At 37.1% G+C, this 19387-nt stretch overlaps 2 protein-coding genes across 2 annotated transcripts; both read right to left on the reverse strand.

The window, feature by feature from the left end:
• Positions 1-1048: 1048 nt before the first annotated feature.
• LOC138869519 (uncharacterized mitochondrial protein AtMg00810-like) lies at positions 1049-1576 on the reverse strand. The gene has a single exon (XM_070147143.1). It carries the CDS (start codon positions 1574-1576, stop codon positions 1049-1051), a length of 528 nt encoding a protein of 175 aa, XP_070003244.1.
• Positions 1577-11696: 10120 nt separating this feature from the next.
• On the reverse strand, positions 11697-12947 carry LOC138869526 (secreted RxLR effector protein 161-like). The gene is made up of 2 exons (XM_070147149.1): positions 12490-12947; positions 11697-11892 (listed from the first exon to the last, which is right to left on the reverse strand). Exons 1-2 carry the CDS (start codon positions 12945-12947, stop codon positions 11697-11699), a joined length of 654 nt encoding a protein of 217 aa, XP_070003250.1.
• Positions 12948-19387: the final 6440 nt, after the last annotated feature.

Consider the following 19387-nt stretch of genomic DNA (forward strand, 5'->3'; position numbering starts at 1 on the left):
TTGCCGAGATTTAGCTATTTAATTATACTACCTTGCCGGAATTTCTACCATTATTTGTCTACTCCCTTGTCCCTTTATTTGTGATTGTTGTTTGGGTGAGGAAGAGTGTTAAATCACAAAGGGTGATGCCGTGCATTGTTTGCTATTGTGAGGAAAGAGTGTAAAGCACGAAGGGTGATGTCGTGCCATACGATGTACCATTCCGTACCGATATTCATTGACTATGTGGTAAGGAAAGAGAGTAAAAGCACGAAGGGTGATGCCGTGCATATTATTATGATACGATTGATTTGGTAAGAACGAGAGTAAAAACATGAAGGGTGATGCCGTGCACATTTTTATTATAAATATTGTTTGGGTGAGGAAGAGAGTAAAAACACGAAGGGTGGTGCCGTGCAAATCGTTGAATTCTGATTCTTGTTGATATTCTGGCTTTGTTGTTTCTTTCTTTTATTGAGGTTTTCTATTTGGAATTGTTACCTCCCCACAACATGTTTTCCCTTTCCACATTGACTGATTATTTCATGTATTTCCTTTTCGTTGTACATATAGATATTTGAACTACAGAGGTTATTTGGTAGTCTGGTCCTAGCCTCGTCACTACTTCGCCGAGGTTAGGCTAGGCACTTACCAGCACATGGGGCCGGTTGTGCTAATACTACACTCTGTGCTCTTTTGCACAGAACCAGGTATTGGACAACAGCAGTAGCGCAGAAGCCAACCTTCAGTCCATCGAGACACCGAGGTAGCCTTGCAGGCGTCCGTAGGCCCGTCATCTCCTCTATCTTATATTTCATTCTGTTATCTCATGTATTCACAAACAGTGTTATATTTCTTTCAAACGGTTGTATTTAGTACTCTTAGTAGTTCGTGAGTGATGTGACACCAGTTCTTGGGTAGAGGCATATGTTGACTTTTGCATTATTGTTCAGCTTATTTAATTTAGGTCTTCCGCTTATTTATTTAATTCCGCTATTTTCATGCTATCACTGATAATTGTTAAAAGAAGTAAGTTGTTAATGAAAAAGGTAGTTAAGGGTTGACTTGCCTAGCTCCCATTAGTAGGCGTCATCACGACTCCCGAGAGTGGAAAGATCCTGGTCATGACACCAACTAATTGACATGTTCCACTTGTGCTTTTTCTATCAAGTTTATCTCCTAAAAAATCTGCATATGAAAATCCTTTGAGATCAAAATATTCAAAACTTTCATACCATAAACCATAGCCGACTATCCCTGTCAAATATCTGATAATACGTTTAATAGCAGTCAGGTGAGATTCTTTAGGAGCTAATGGGTATCTAGCGCATTTGCAAACGGTAAACATAATATCTGGTCGACTAGTTGTAAGATAGAGTAATGAGGCAATCATACCTCGATACATTATTTCATCAACACTCTTACTGTTTTTGTCTTCATCCAAAGCAGTTGACGGACTCATTGGTGTTCCTATGGCCTTTGCATTAGACATACCAAACTTTTTGATGAGTTCTTTCGGGTACTTTGTTTGACTAATAAAGATCTCTTCCTGTACTTTCTTGATTTGAAGTCCAAGGAAGAAAGTTAGTTTTCCCATCATTTTAAATTCTCCTTGATGTTTGAGAAATCCTTGCACAAAACAGGGTTAGTACTGCCGAAAATAATATCATCTACATAAATTTGTACAATTAAGTTACCTAGAGATGATCGTTTGATTAAAAGAGTGGTATCAATATTACCTCTGTCGAACCTATGTTGAACTATAAATGAACTTATCCTTTCATACCTAGCTCTAGGGGCTTGCTTTAGGCCGTACAGTGCTTTGAACAATTTGTAGACATGATTCAGAGAGGATTCATTTACAAATCTGGAGGTTTCCTAACAAAAATTTCCTCAGAGATGAATCCATTCAAGAAGGCATTTTCACATCCATCTGAAATAGTCTAAAATATTTATGAGCAGCATATGCTAATAGAATGCGGGTTGATTCTAACCTGACAACAGGGGTGAAGGTCTCCTCATAATCAATTCTCTCTTGTTGTGAATAACCTTGTGCGACTAGTTTGGCTTTATTTCGCACGACTTGTCCAGATTCATTCAACTTAGGAAAAATACATAGTTTACCCATCGAACTTACATCGAAAACCATGTTACACATTTTCTTCACGGAAAATCTTTTATACACTCAACCTTTTAAAAATATGTCTAAGACACACCTATTCGGTGTTTGACCATTTTTTTCTCAACAAGTGTAGCCACGCACCATCAATAATTTAACACGTGTTATTGACTTTTTAAATAAAAAATATATTTGAATTTACAATGATATCCATCTTCTTCATCTTCCCCAAGCTATACCACCATGGATGCCCCCCTCCCAAGTGAGTACTTCTGCACCAGCATCAACCATGAAACATTCTTTTTTTTATTTTCAATTTTTAAAATATTAGGATGACATTGAATTTCTATCATCATTACCAATTAAAGATTTCCCTAAAGTTATTTGTATTATCCTTAACCTAACTGATATTGAGTACCAAACTATTTACACCAACAACAATAAGACCAGAAAAGAATTAATCAAAAATTTCCAACCCATCAATGGCTGAAATGGAAGAAACTCCATGGATGCAGTACCCACAAATTCTCACGACACATACGAAGAGCTCCATGAATTTTTCTTTTAGATTTGGCCACCCACCAAGCGCACCTGTGACACAGTCATTCAGCGATTCACTATGTTGAAGGTAGGGGTGTTCAAAGCTTATCCGAAATCGAAAACCGAACAGAACCTAAGCTTAATGGCTTACTGGTAACGACTTAACGGCTTAACGAACGGGGAACAGATTAATTTTTTTTTATTAACGACTTATCGGTTTGGGGGCGAATTATTCAATTTTCTTAACGGATAATCCGTTAATCCGTTAAGAATATATATATATATATATATATATATATATATATATATATATATATATATATATATAATGAGTCCAGTAATGGAATATAGAATTGATCAAATTTTGTTAAATAGGAGTATAGGAATATATTCAATTTAACTGAAAGTAGAAGTTGAATAAAAAGTTTCTGATTTATTACAACACTAACAAAAATAAAAGAAATTGATTCATTATCTATCACTTCCAGAGCAAAATGACATACATAAATTGGTTATATTTTGTGAACATTAATTAGATGAAACAACAGATCTATCCCCGAGAAATTAATGAGACTAGACCTTAATTAGAAAGTTGGGAAATCTAAAGAAAAAAGGAACACACGTTTCACAAACCTTAATGATTTCAAGAGGAAGTTGTTGTCGAAGAGAAGCGCAAAGAGTAGTCATTTCTTGTCATTCTTTTTTAAACCAAAGTCATGTCAAGTCTATATTTTTTTGCTTATTTTCCTTCTTCTGGTAGTACTGCTGGATTCCTAGAATCATTGATAATTTTGCTAGGCCGATAAACCGCCCGATAACTACCCGATAAGAGCTAAACCGATACCAATCCGTCCGATACCTTATCGGGCGGCTAGCGGATTAATACATTTAAAAGCCGATAACCGATAAGCCAAACCGTTAAGAGTAAATAACCGCCCAATCCGCCCGATAAGCAGTGACAAAAATATTTGGTGGTATGGTGGTAGAAGAAGGTGATGGTGCAATAATTGGAAGAAGATGAAAAAGACTTGGTTGAATTTTTTCTAAAAAAAAAAAAGAAAATAATTGAGAAAAATGAAAAAATGAAAAGGCTGGAAAAGTGGCATCAAAATGAGACTTTAGACATAAAACTTTAATTGTTCACTCGCCACTTATGTGTGTATAACATGCGAGTGACACGTAATAAAATTGGTGAGTCTTAAACACACTTTTGAAAGGTTGAGTGTATAAAAGATTTTTCGTGAAGAAAAGGTGTGTAACAGGAATTTCGGTGTAAGTTCGATGGGTAAACTGTGTATTTTGCCTTCAACTTATTTTTGAATACCCATTTTGTTCCAACAATGGATGCATTTGGTGGCTTAGGGATGAGTTCCCATACCTTTTGTTTCTCAAATTGATCAAGTTCTTCCTTCATTGCAGTTATCCAGCTTTTGTCCCCAAGTGCTTCATCCACCTTTTTGGTTCAAACTGGGATGTGAAAGCAATATTCGATGTCTTCTTTAGGGATCTTCTAATTTTCATTCCTTCCTGAGGGTCTCCAATGATATACTTATGTGGATATCCAGGTTCATTTCTCATTCATTTGGGACAACTAATGTTGGCTCTTTTTCAACAAAATTTATTGGATCGATTGTAGTAGACTCCTGATTTTCTTTAAGATTCTTAGTCAGTTGATCTTACTGATCAGTCGTTTCTTCAGGAGCAATTTCAACTGTATTGATAGTTTGGTACTATGGATAATTTCTTCATCTTCAGGAAGTTGATCATTCTTCAATGGATAAAGTACGCTTATGAAAAACTCTATATGCTCTACTAGAGGGAGAGTATCCAAGAAAAATACCTTCATCGCTTTTGGGATCAAACTTACCAAGATTGTCTTTTTCATTATTGTGTATAAAGCATTTACAACCGAAAGGATGGAAATAACTGATGTTGGATTTTTTTCCTCTCCATAGTTCATATGGGGTATTCTTGAGTATTAGTCGAATTAGGCATCTGTTGATGATGTGACATGTTGTATTTACAGTTTCTGCCCAGAAGTGCTATGGAATAGAATTTTCCACAATCATGGTTCTTGCCATATCTTGCAGGGTTCTGTTTTTACGTTCCATCACTCCATTTTGTTGTGGAGATCTTGGAGATGAGAAATTGTGAGAGATCCCTTGATCATTGCAAAAGTTCTCAAATGCTATGCTTTCAAATTCTCCTCCATGATCACTTCTTATGGAGAAAATGTAGTAACCTTTTTCCCGCCGTACTTTTTTGCAAAAGACTTCAAAGTTTCTTAATCCCTTATCCTTGTGACTTAGAAAAACAACCCAGGTGAATCGAGAAAAATCATCTACTATAATGAAAGCATACTTTCTACCACCTATGCTAGCAGTTCTAGTAGGCCCAAAGATCCATATGCAGTAGTTGGGGAGGCTTTGTAGTGGAAACAATATTTTTGACTTTAAAAGAGGACCTGATTTGTTTTCCTAGTTGACATGCATCACAAATTTGATCTTTTAAAAAATCTAGTTTTGGAAGACCAATGACAAGATTATTTTTAGAATTATTATGAATAGTATGCATGTTGGCATGGCCCAGTTTTCTATGCCATACCCAAGGGTCATCAATTATAGAAGCTAGACAGATTTGATTACCAAAACTATCTAAGTTAGTGATAGTATAGACATTTCTGTCCCTATTTCTAGAGAGAACAACTTTACCTGATTCATCTTCAATGAACCAACCATGTTTTTTTAAACGAACCTCGTAGTTATTGTCACATAGTTGACTGGTACTAAGAAGATTGTAACCAAGTTTATCAACCAGATACACTTCGTCTACATCACATGTTGAGCTGAGAGGAACCCTTCCAATACCAATTACATTTTCTTTTGATTTATCTCCAAAGGTAACTGTTCTTCTATCTAGTTTGGTGACCATTTTGAATAATTGTTTCTGACCAATCATATGTCTGGAACATGCACTGTCAAGATACCATTTTTCTTTTCGATTCTTCTTGTGGTGTTTCTGCAAAAAAGAATTACTTATTTTTAGGTACCCAAGCCTAATTGGGCCTTGAATGATTAGAAATCTGAGCATTAGCTTGACTAGAAGATTTAGGTCGCCAGACCCATCTGCTGTTGTTCTTGAACCTGCAATGGTTAGAAGTGTGGCCAAGTTTTCCGCAGTAAAAACAAGAAGGATTATTGGGATTTTCAGAGCCTCTTTCTGCTCTGATTCAATTCCTGCATTGGTTAGTATTGTGACCATTTTTGCTACAATAAGTGCATGTAATGGGATTTCTAGTTCTAGCATGAGGAGCAATCTGATTTGATCTAACAGAGCTATGGACGGTAGATTTACGCTATCCATTCAGTTGAAGTTGAAGTTCATTAACTTCATCTTGAAGCATATCACGCTCAATTTCACAAACTTCCAACATCAAAGCCCAGTCTTTCTTTTCTCTTTTAATTTTTCTGAGTTCATTTAGAACTCTCTCAATATCTATAAGAGCAATATCAGTAAATTCTTGGAGTTCATAATAGTTAGGACATGTAGGAAGACGTACCTCACTAGTTCCTTCGTCTGCCATGAGACCAAGATCACCTGAGTTTTCCTCCTCATTTGTACCTTCGTATGATATGAGTTCAAGTTCACTTGAGTCCTTATTTCAATCTTCTTTTATATCCATGAAACACATACTTGCAATTTCTTCATGATCAGATTCTTCTTCATCACTCCAAGCTCCAAAATACTTCTTCTTTTGAAAATTCTTGCTTAATTTCTTCTTCAGTTCAGGATATTCGACTTGAATGTGTCCATGTTTTTCACATTCATAGCATCCCCCATCATTTTTGTCATTTTCACTTTTCATCCTTCCTTTTCTAATGTTTGTTTTGCCTCTCTTGCTATTTCTGTTCTTCATTATCATACTTGTTACATCTTTTGAAAGCATAGCTATGTTTTCATCTCTTTCTCCTCCTTCTTCTTCTTCCTCATTTACTGGTTCGGACACAATTGCTTTGAATGCAACTGTGTTCTTCTTTTCTTGTTGAATCTACCTGTCTACGTGAGTTTTCTCAAACACAATTATATAACCTCTAAGTTCATTATAGGATATTTTGTCAAGATCCAAACGTTCCAAGGCAATGACCTTGGGTTTCCAAATTGTGGGAAAACTTTACAGAATTTTTCTAACTTGTTCTCAGCTTTTGATTGGTCTCCCAAATGATTTTAAGTCTCTAAGGATTTTACTGAATCTGGAGAACATTTCCTCCACTGATTCTCCGTCCTTCATTTGAAATAATTTATAATCTCGAACTAGAAGATTAATACTTGTTCTTTCACTTTGTTGGTTCCTTCATATGTGACCTCTAATTTATCCCATATTTCCTTTGAAGTTTCATAGCTTGATATCTTCTCATATTCTTCTCCACTGACAGCATTGTACATCAGATTTTTTGCTTTAGCATTCACTGTTATAACAGCCGCTAGTTCTTCAGTGTAGTCATATAAATCCAGAGGATCAAATGAAACTATGACGTGACCATTTTCATTTTTCTTTGGCGGAATTGGAATATTTCCCTTTTTGATCACGCGCCAAACTTTAATGTCGTATGACATAGTATATGTTTCTATACGTACTTTCCAGTGAGAAAAGTTCTGGCTGTTGAAATACAGAGGCCGTACCTGAGAAGTTCCTTCTTGAAATAGCGCTCCAACGACTATGTTTGATCCCATGATCTTTTCCTCACTAGCTGTTAAGCAAAGTTTCCGAGCCTTGATCTGATACCAATTGAAAGTACAGTTGGGGGGGGCATTGTAATCAATTTAAAAATCTTAGTTGACTAAATATAAGTATAATCGACTAGACTTTCCACACTGAATGATTTCAGTAAAAGTTAATTGAAATAGCAGAAAGATAAAGAAGACACAATAGTTTTTATACTGGTTCAGTATCGGTGTGGTACCTACGTCCAGTTCCCTTGGGTCATAAAGGTTCTCTTAGATCTTGGATGAATGTTTACAACAATAATGGTTTTAGTATGTTCACCACCAACGATATACAACAATAGTGATTTTTGAAGATGTTGACACAACTCTCATTTGTGTTCTAACTCTTCTTATCTTTTGTGATACTTGTAGACTCAAGAATACAATATTTGTACTAAGAACTAGGAAGGTTTATAAACAAATTGTGTAGTTGCGTGATTTTTAATGTTCTTCTGCTTCTTTCTTTATTCTGCTTCCTTGTCTTCTGGAATTGTATTGCATCAATTCTAGGAAACCTTTCCTTGTGAGTCATGTACATCTAAAAGAAAGACCCAAGGGTTGCCTCATGAATCCAGCTTGAAATGGTAGCTAGATTCATCTTTCCTTCCTTATGAATTGCTTCCTTCATTCTTCCTTGATTTGAGATAATCTTGGCTGATTGCTTTCTCCACTTCAATCTTGGAAGGTTGCTTCCTTCATCCTTCTTGACTTGAGCTTTTGCAGAATCTTCTAGATTTGATCGTTGTTGGTGATTTGCTCCATTCTTGCACACTTGAGGATCTTGGTTAACACTGATTGAGCTGTCCGCGATTTGCTCCATTCTTGCGCACTTGAGAATCATGGTCAATATTGATTGATTCCCTTCTTCTTAGGCTAACTAATTTATTTTCCACGATTGAGTAGATCTTCTTTCCTTTTAGCAATGTTGTTGCTCACCAGAATCTGCATAGAAGGGTATATTATTAGTCAAAGCTTCTTTAGGGTTATTGATTATTATTAATATTCTAAACTTAACAACTAGGAATGAACAAGTTCAAGGGTGAGAAGTAGAGGGGGTTAAAGCTTTCACAAGGGTAACAGTCTGTTGAGCACGGGCCTCCCTATCTCTTCTGAGCTCTTCCTTCAGTTGCATTATTTCCTTTCTCAGCTCATTATTGTCTTCACGAATCTTGGCATTCTCTTCAACATCTAACTCCAACCTCTGGCTGAGTTCTGCAACCCTACTGCTTCTAGGAAGAATGACATATCCTGTAGGTCCTCTAGCCTTGATATCCTCATAGCCACACTGCTTGGATAATATCATCCAAAACATCATTGTGGTTTCCAAACTTAAGTTCAGGTAAGGCAATGTTGAGCTGGTGAAATAACTTAGTCAACATGAAACCATATGGCATAGCATGCTTTGGTTGGACGTATCTGCAGCTATTGCCATGTGATGAATCATCAGGCTAGAAAGATTGATTGGTCGACCAGTGTCAAGCAGTTCCATCACATCCATGTCTAGCAGAGTAGCTTCATGCCTTCTCTCAGACCTCTGAGAATGCAGGAGTTGACAAACTGAAACAATAGCTTGTGAAATGGAGTCACATCAGTCTTGTACACTTTTTGGGGAGCATTTAATTCAAACTTTTGGGAGTATCCTGGTGACCACAATGCCAGTGTCAACATCATTGTCTATGGCTGGCCACTTCTTCTTCTTCTTCTTCTTCTTCTTCTTCTTCTTTTTCTTCTTCTTCTTCTTCAAGTAATTGTCAAATACCAAATAAGGGATATTCAGAAGCAGCCCCAGCTCCTCAGCATCAAACTCCATGTCAAAGCCCCATACCTTACTCTTGACTATCTTCCCATAAAATGTGAAATTTGTATAGAGCTCCACCACAACAAGAACACATACTGGGGGAAAAGCTTTGACAAACATGTGCTTCAACCCCTGTAGCTCAAGTTTCTCAACTATTTGAGCTCAGTGTTCGCAAGAATCTTCCCATGTAGCACTTTTCTATTCCTGAACTTTGTGAGTCAATCAACTACAGCTGGCACATTCTTTCTTGTCTTACCATACTTGCCCTTGTAGAAGAGATAACAGGTTTGGTGACTTGGAGTCCCTATATCTTTGGTGTAGCAGACTTTGCTGGCAAGACAGAGTCAGATTCATCTTCTCCATCCACCTCAACAACAGGTTCCACAATTAAAACCTTCTTCTTTGGCTTCTTTGCACTTCTGGATTCCTTCATGATTTGAGCATCAACAACCTTTCTTTTAGTCCCTATGAGGGGAGTTCTAACAGGAGGAACCACTCCTTCCTTTTTGAGACTACTGACTTTGTAGCTTTCACAGTGGTCTTCCTGGACTTCTTCCCTACCTCAGATAGTGGCATATCATATTCATCACTGCTAAATTCTTTATCTCCAGTGAATGGAGTTAACAGATACCCAGGATCTTGAGCCCTTGTCTCTTCACCAATTTCTTCTGAAGGGGTTATGACAGTGTTTCCAATTGTCATGGAACCTTCAGATTCCTCACTCACATTCCTCTCTTCTTCCTCACTCTCGTTATCACCTCATTCAATCTCACTTACATTTTCTTGATCCTCACCCTAACTTTTAGAAACCTCCTTTTCTTCACTCTGATTTTCTTCTTCTACAGAATCATTAGCATGTTCACCTGTCTACCTCTGTATCACTCTCCTTCTCATCTCCAGATACTCCCTCATTCTCATTCTTTTCTTCTTCATTGGCTATGTTTTGAGCATCATGTTCCTCGTGACTGCACAACTTATTATTCTTTTTCACCTTCATCATCTTCCTCATCCTCAGTCCAATTAGCCAAGGCCATCAGAAGCCTCCTTTTGAACCTGTTTTTACGTCCTTCCCCCTCAACCACAGGCTCCACAACTGTTGGATCTATCTCTTTTCCCAGATCTCCTGTACCCTTTTTACACAGAATCTCCACTTTGGCTTCTCACTTATGGGTGGGAGAGTATCTAGGGGTGCAACATCTGTAGCAGATACCAAAATATCTAACTTTTAAGTAGGATATGGTACTTGATCAATAGTGACTGACACTAATTTTCCCTAAATCACAGCTCCCTTGGCTACAGTATCACCCTGCATAGCAGCTTCAGGCACTTTCTTGATAGATTTTCTTGGAGTTTCTTTGACCTTTGTTGACTTGGATGTATTTTTCGTAGGAAACTCCGGTGCATGGGTAGTTGTTTTTGAAGGAAGGGTTACAATCGAGGTGGGAATGATAGGAGCAACATGAACAGTAGGGACATGGGAGGATGAGGTAGGTATAATGGAGGATATCAAAGGAGAATGAGCATGTGTGGGTGCGGGTTCTCTTGAAGGCTTGGCATTTTTCTTTGACTTGGGCTTTAAGATTTTGGGTTTTGCTTCAGCCTTGGTTGATGATTTAGATTTAAAGGGTGTTTGACTGGCTTTAGGCATGGTGATTAGATGAGAGGCTCGAAGAAGGAAAAGAGAGGGTTAGTTCTTGATAATTGCTTTCGATTCTTGCTTAGGGTTTGAGAGAAACAACGAGGTCAGAGAAGCTGATCATAAGAGCCTTTTAAAGGCATTACTCCTGATTTGACTAAAAGAGAGAAGGTGACGGAATTTGAGTTCTAACGAAACTCTTATAACTGTTACTTTGACTTAATTGATCTATAATTGCACAAGGATTCCCCCTTACTCTTTGACTAGAAGACGATTAGAGGTGATTCCAACGGAATTAAAAGTCTGTATAGCGGTAATTTTAGAATATAAAGTCTTAGTAACTTAAGATACTATGACACATACCTAAGTCAAAGAACCAACTCCTTAGCAACTCCTTGTTCGTTTCTACAATAAAGCTTCAATACTTCATATTAGTATCATTCAACACAGTTATCATCCAGATTTTTTAAGCAAGTGTGTGAGCTTAATACAAGCACAAATCTGAATCAAACACATTGTAGTTAACTATCTGCATCTTATTATTCCTTTTCTAACCAATCACTAGGAGTCAACTTAGTGGGAGGAGTTGATTAGACCTCGTTCTAGTCTATTCCTTTCAAAGTGATACTCAGAGCTTTAAAAAAAATATCAGCAATTTGATCTTCAGTTTTACAAAATTTAATTGAGATATTCCCCTTTTCAGCATTGTCTTTGAGAAAGTGATGTCTAGTGTCAATGTGATTGGTTCTCTTATGCTCACATGGATTTTTAGCAATGTTTATCGCATCGGTGTTATCACAGAAAATGGGAACACAATCAATAAATATACCATAGTCCCTTAGCCTTTGTCTTATCTATAGTTATTGAGCACAACAGGATGCTGCAGCCACATATTCAGCCTCAGCTGTAGATGAGGCCACTGGGTTTTGCTTCTTGGTTACCCAAGACACCAGACAAAAACCTAGAAAATGAGTTGTTACTGAAGTTCTTTTCCTTTCAACATGAAAACCTGTATAGTCAGCATCAACATAACCAACTAGATCAAAGTTGTACCCTCTGGGATACCATAGACAGAGGTCAAGGGTCCCCTTGAGATGTTTTAATATCCTTTTGAGAGCCTTCAGGTGAGATTCCTTGGGATTCGCTTGAAATCCTGCACACAATCCCACACTAAACACTATATCAAGCTTGCTTATTGTGAGGTACAATAGTGACCCAATCAAGTATCATTCAACACAGTTATCATCCAGATTTTTTAAGCAAGTGTGTGAGTTTAATACAAGCACAAATCTGAATCAAACACATTGTAGTTAACTATCTGTATCTTATTATTCCTTTTCTAACCAATCACTAGGAGTCAACTTAGTGGGAGGAGTTGATTAGACCTCGTTCTAGTCTATTCCTTTCAAAGTGATACTCAGAGCTTTAAAAAAAATATCAGCAATTTGATCTTCAGTTTTACAAAAGTTAATTGAGATATTCCCCTTTTCAGCATTGTCTTTGAGAAAGTGATGTCTAGTGTCAATGTGATTGGTTCTCTTATGCTCACATGGATTTTTAGCAATGTTTATGGCATCGGTGTTATCACAGAAAATGGGAACACAATCAATAAATATACCATAGTCCCTTAGCCTTTGTCTTATCTATAGTTACTGAGCACAACAGGATGCTGCAGCCACATATTCAGCCTCAGCTGTAGATGAGGCCACTGGGTTTTGCTTCTTGGTTACCCAAGACACCAGACAAAAACCTAGAAAATGAGTTGTTCCTGAAGTTCTTTTCCTTTCAACATGAAAACATGTATAGTTAGCATCAACATAACCAACTAGATCAAAGTTGTACCCTCTGGGATACCATAGACAGAGGTCAAGGGTCCCTTTGAGATGTTTTAATATTCTTTTGAGAGCCTTCAGGTGAGATTCCTTGGGATTCGCTTGAAATCCTGTACACAATCCCACACTAAACACTATATCAAGCTTGCTTATTATGAGGTACAACAGTGACCCAATCATTCGTCTATATAGCTTATGTTCCACACTTTTCCCTTCTTCATCAAGGACCATCTTTGTTGCAATGGCAATATGGGTATCAATAGACTTAGATGAGCCCATGTTGAACTTCTTCAGTAATTCTTTGATATATTTCTGCTAATGTATCATGGTTCCAGTAGGTGTTTACTTGATTTGCAGCCCCAGAAAGAAGTTCAATTCACCCATCATGCTTATTTCGAACTCATTTCCCATCATCTCTGCAAATTCCTTACACATTGCTTCATTGGTGGCCCCAAAGATAATGTCATCCATATACACTTGCATAATCAGAATATTCTTCCCTCGGCTCCTTAGAAATAGAGTGTTGTCCACCTTTCCTCTTACAAAGTTGTTGGCTAAGAGGAATTTTGAGAGGCTTACCAAGCTCTTGGAGCTTGTTTTAGCCCATAAAGAGCTTTATCCAGTTTAAACACAGTCAGGAAATTCTTCACTTTCAAATCTAAGAGGTTGTTTGACAAACACTTTTTCCTTCAGGTAACCATTCAAAAATGCACTCTTGACATCTATCTAGTATAAATTGAACTCCGCATGGGAAGTAAAGGCTTTCAACATTCTTATAGCCTTCATTCTAGCTACAGGTTCAAATGTCTCATCATAGTCAATGCCCTCCTCTTGATTGTATCCCTAAGCCAATAGTTTGTCCTTATTCATTGTGATATTTCCTTGTTCATCCAACTTGTTTCTGAACACCCATCTAGTACATATGGCATTTCTATTCTTAGGTTTCTGTACCAGGTGACAGACCTCTCTCAAACTAATTTAGCTCATCTTACATGGCTATGATCCAGTCTGAATCCTTTAGAGCTTCTTCGGTGGTCTTAGGTTCAACCTGTGAGAGGAATGCTATGAATGCACATAGATTTCTTAGAGAAGACCTGGTTTGCACCCCTGCATTTGGATCAGAGATGATATTCTCAAGATGATATGAGCTTTTATGCTTCTATGGTCTGATCTATATACCCAGAGAAGATTCACCCGAGGAGTGACCCAAAGGGTCAGGTTCAGTAGGTGTAGCTTCATTAGTCTGGTCAGCAGTTAGAGTAGTTCTTTCTTTTTCTTGTTTCTCATGATCATTATCAGTTTCCTTGTGGTTTTTAGATCCATCTTCACCAGATTCCTTTGTATCTCTATCACCGGTGAATCCTATGTCATAATCTTCATCCTGCAGATCTTTCTCAGCCAAATTGTTAGATTCATCAAAAATAACATGAATATTTTCTTCCACACACATGGTTCTTTTTATTAAAACCTTATAGGCCTTACTATGTGGAGAGTAACCTAAGAATATTCTCTCATCACTTCTGTCATCAAACTTACCTAAAGTTTCTTTCCCATTATTATGCATAAAATATTTGCACCCAAAGGCTCTCAGGTGAGTGATGTTGGGGTTTTTTCCCTCGAATTAACTCATAGGAAATTTTTTCAAGAATGGGTCTGACCATGCATCTATTTAGCAAGTAGAAAGCAGTATTAATTGCCTCGACCCAGGAATTGTTAGGCAGTCCACTAGAAATAAACCCGGTCTTCCCCGTGTCTCCTAAGGATCTATTCTTTTTTTCTACAACCCCATTTTTTTGTGGAGTTCTAGGTGCAAAAAAATTATGGTCAATGCCATGTAAGACACAGAACTCAAGGAATTTTGAATTTTCAAATTCGGTTTCATGATCAGTTCTTATACTTAAAACATTACATCCTAACTTTTGTTGAATCATTCTTACAATTATACATAAGACATCAAATGTTTCATCTTTGGATCCCAGAAACAAAGTCAAGGTATACCTGGAGAAATTATCAACAATCACAATCACAATCACATACCTCTTATCTCCTCTACTTCTTATTCTCATTGGTCCACATAGATCCACGTGAAGGAGTTCTAGAGGTTTAAAAGTACTTACAAACTTCTTAGATTTAAAGGATGACCTAACATGTTTTCCTCTAATACAGGCATCACATACCTTGTCAGAAGTGAACTCAACTTTAGGTAGCCCAAGGACCAAGTCCTTTGCTGCCAACTTGTTAATTTGAGAGAGACTGGCATTTCTCGGTCTTCTATGCCATAGTAGTGGATCATCTTCCACTACACTCAAGCATGTGTGCTCACTATAGGAAAGTGACATAATCGATATCTTGTAGAAATTGTTATGTCTCTTACCCTTTAACACAATTTCATCAGTATCAAGCTTAGTGATAGCACAAATTTTGGAATTGAATTTTGCCTCATTTCCTTTATTGCACATTTGAGAGATGCTAAGAAGATTGTGTTTAAGACCTACCTCGTAATACACATCTTCTATAGCATAGAGAGAGTGACTTTCCAACCTTGCCAATACCTATTATTTGGCCCATTTTCCCATTTCCAAATGACGCACCCCCTCTTTGGAAGGCTGTCAATGAGAGGAAGTTTTTATTTTCTCTAGTCATATGTCTTGAGCATCCACTGTCTAAATACCAGTCCTGATTATTTTCTCTCACCTTAGCCTGCACCAAAATTTCACAAGTTAATTTTGGGAACCCAGACAAGCTTGGAATCCTTTTTGTTGGGAAAAGGATGAACCAGATCCCTTCTTGCCCAGAAGGAGAGAGGATTAGAAGCTATTTTTTTGTTAACCTTAATCCACTTAGTATAGACAGGAGGATTAACCTTTGGCTCCTCTTCCTTCTTTGCATTTTTAGCAATACCAAAAGTATTTCTAAACTAAGCATGAGTTACGGTAGGACAAGTGTCTCTAAAGTGTCCTACTCTTCCACAATGAGTGCATATATTATTACCAGAAATTCTCACATACTTTGGGTCAGACTTAGGGATAGGTTTTCTGTAGCCAATTCCAGATTTGTTAGAGCTACAATTTTCATTTAGTCAATTCAAGGCATCAGAAGATCTATGCCATTTGCTTAATCCATAGAGTTCATAATTAGTTTTTTCTAGGTTTTCACCCAGGACTTTATTTCTACATTAAGCATCACAAAGATTATCATTAGCAATTCTTAATTAATTTTCAAGCTTATCCCGCAGATCACTCATTTTTCCTTTGCCATGTATATTAGGAGACTTCTCATTCTCATAAGTAAGCTCAAGAACCTGGTTCTTAAGGTCTTTGACCTGTTTCTCTAAACCAGCTTTGTCAGATTCAAGCTCTTTAATATCAAGTTTGACAAAAGAAATGTTACTTATTAGCTGATCATGTCCAGTACTCATTTTATTCACTTCATTCATTAAGGTCTTGATTATGGCCATCGATTGTTTTTTTGAACATGGCATGAATATTTTCTTTCAAGTCAGATATACTTTCCTAGTTTGCTTCATCTTCAGTTTTTGAATCACTCATGGCCATCATTCCTATCACTTCTTCCTCTATTTTGGATTCTTCAATCGCCGTCAAAGCCACTTCGATGTTTTCATTTCCAAAGTCAGTTTCTAAGGTCCTCCATATATCATGAGCACAGAGATAAGAGGATACTCTGAGGAGAGTGTCTCTAGACAGGCTTCTATAGAGCAAGTCCTTTGCTTTAGCATTTTTCTAAACTAGTTCACGATCTTCTTCATCGTATTCCTCTTCTCTTTTGTTGCACTTGTTACATTCACTATCCAATTTGGTTGAGAGAAGCGGTCCATGACTGAAAATTACCCATAGGTCAAAGTCAGTAGCCTGAAGAAATGTTTCCATACGTAGCTTCCATTCATCAAACAAAAGAGGTTTCCAATGTGCATTCCTAGCTGTACTAGGGGTTCTGTCTTCATAGCTTAGTGTTTCTCAATCACTTATATTTTCTTCCTCCTTTTCTTTCTCTTGATCACTTCCACTTTCCTCATAGTTGCCAAGAATGCCTGCTTCATTGCTTCAGTAAATCCTTTGCCTAGGATCTTTTATTATTTGGAACCCTTTTTCTCTCATCTTCTCCCGTTTCTCTTTTTCAGCTCGTTCTTTCCTCCGCTCAATTTTTTACATTGGGCAATCCTTGACAATGTGATCTAGCTGGCCACACTTGTAGCACCCATCATAGTTGGCTTTGTCGATCTGCTTGGGCTTACTACTGGTCTCTCTCTTGGATGCACTTTTGGAATTCTTCATGAACCTCTTGAACTCGGCAAACATTTCTAGATCAGGATCATCATAGTCACATTCATCATCCTCAGACGCTTTAAAAACCAAGGCCTTATCCTTCTTTGGTTCTTCCTTGCGCAGTTCTATTTTTCTCATTTCATGAGTTTTTAAGTTTCTAATCGACTGATCATGTGAGATTTTGTCCAATTCCTTGGCTTCCTGGATTGCAGTGACTTTTAATTCCCATGAAGCTGGAAGAATTCTTAGAACTTTTGCTAACTAACTCTTCTAAGGAAAACACCTTTCCAAGTGATTTCAGTTCATTGGTTATTATAGTGAACCTAGTTATCATATCCTGGATGGTCTCAGACTTCTTCATGGAGAAAAGCTCATGAGAAGTTCAATCCTTGATCTCTTTACTTGGTTTGTTCCTTCATAATCAGTTTGGAGTGCATCGCATATCTGCTTCGCATCATAGCACACAGAAATTCTATTGTACCCATCAGGACAAAGTCCACATCTAAGAATTTTCTTAGCCTTTGCATTCTTCTCCATCATTCTGAAATCTGCTGCCACAAATTCAGAGGGATCCTTAGGAGCTGTTTTATTCTGTGCATTTTGTTTAGTATGAATCAAAGGACCTTGGTTCACTATAGTTCATAGTTCATAGTCTTCAGCTATTAGGAAGTCTTCCATTCTTGCTTTTCACCAACTGTAATATTTTCCATTGAATATGGTGGCCTAGTAGTTGATTGTCCTTCATTAATTCCGGGTTGAGCACTCATATTGCTTCCAAGATCTCTCTAGGTGTTAGCTGTGTAAATGAGAGAACCCGCTTTGATACCAATTGTTAGTTTGGGTGTCCGAATAAATTACTAAAGAACTTGGTTCTTTACCGTGTTCCTTAAGCGTATCGCAAACAAGCAATAAATTGAACACAACGATTTTTACGTGAAAAATCGGGTCTCAAAAGGTGCAAAAGCCACGATCTACTACGTAGGATTTTCAGCTCCAGCTCCACTCAAACACTGAGCAAAAAATATATCAATTACAGGACTATAATTAAATACTTTTCAGTACTCCTACTACTCCTATTTGATTCACAGGTTGCTCTAACTTGTAAAGCAAAATACTCACTCCAACTTACTGATTATTTATGACACTTGATTACAACTGAATTACCTAAAACACATTCACTAGACTGACTCGCGAAGAATACAATGCAAGTACTCAACCAAGTAAACAACTTACGATTCTTAGTTGATGTGCAAAAGGATTGTTTAGAAGTATAAAGTCAATCCTATTTAAACACGACTTGAGATCTTCTAGGAGTCCTATTCAAAGTTAGCTTCCTCTTTGATAGGACTCCTATTGTTCTAAGGATTCCACGCGCTTTGAGTCTTAAGTCTCTGACTGAATTTTCATATCTTTTTTAGCAATGACCCTTATCACTTATAGTTGCCATCGACCACCAAACTCGGACCTGAGTAATTTTGAGATAAAGTTACTGTCTTGTACAGATATACAAGTATCACTCAGGAGGAGCTGATTCTTACTCCTGAGGAACAGGTTCTTCAGAACGGGTTCTTTAGAACAGTTAAGCAGCTACGTTGAGGACCTGGTTCTTTAAATATTTAGTTATACTTAGTTAATCATCAAAACTTCAATATTCAACACACAATTTTGGCCCTGTTATTAAGGAAGCCTCCTGAAAGTTTAGCACTGATTCCGCCATGATAATTGATATTCCTTTCCCACTAAAATTCTCCTCCCGATTGTTCGTTGGAGCCTCTTAATTAATCGACATAGAAACATTTTTTAGCAGTACCTCAACCTTCATTTTCATCAACATATCGTCGTTTAGGCTGCTAAATTCCTCTTCCTCACGAAGGGTGCACATAACAATATTACTAGAAAGGAGGAATAGAGGATGTGTTTAGAAAGCATATAGGTAGTTGGATACTGGATTTTTCCAAATACCTTCTACTTCTATTACCCAAGTGGAACTTTATTACATGGATTGCAACTCGCCAAGGATTTGAACATCACATCTTTGCGTATTCAATCTGACTCCAGGTAGTATGTTATATGCTCAATGGAGTAAATAATAAATACATCTATGCAGCACATCAGAGAAGCTAAAATTGTAGCAGATATTTTTTTCTAAATATGCTTATAATAATAACGGTACAATAGTCACCTTCTTTTGTATTTGACTAATGATATGTACTAATAGCCGTACTCGCGTGATGTAGGGTTAATATTAAAAAATAATAATTAAATTAAATTGTAATCGGGTTTGTTTGAACATATTAGATCGTATTACTTTAATTCAATTGTAGACTTATTTATCAATATGATATAACTAATAATAAAATTTCTATTAAATTAAAAGGACTTATATAGTCATTGAATAAATTTTTTGTTCTATATTTTTCTTTATTATAATATCCA

This window comes from Nicotiana sylvestris, chromosome 1 (genome assembly GCF_000393655.2).
Source record: "Nicotiana sylvestris chromosome 1, ASM39365v2, whole genome shotgun sequence".
NCBI lineage: Eukaryota > Viridiplantae > Streptophyta > Magnoliopsida > Solanales > Solanaceae > Nicotiana > Nicotiana sylvestris.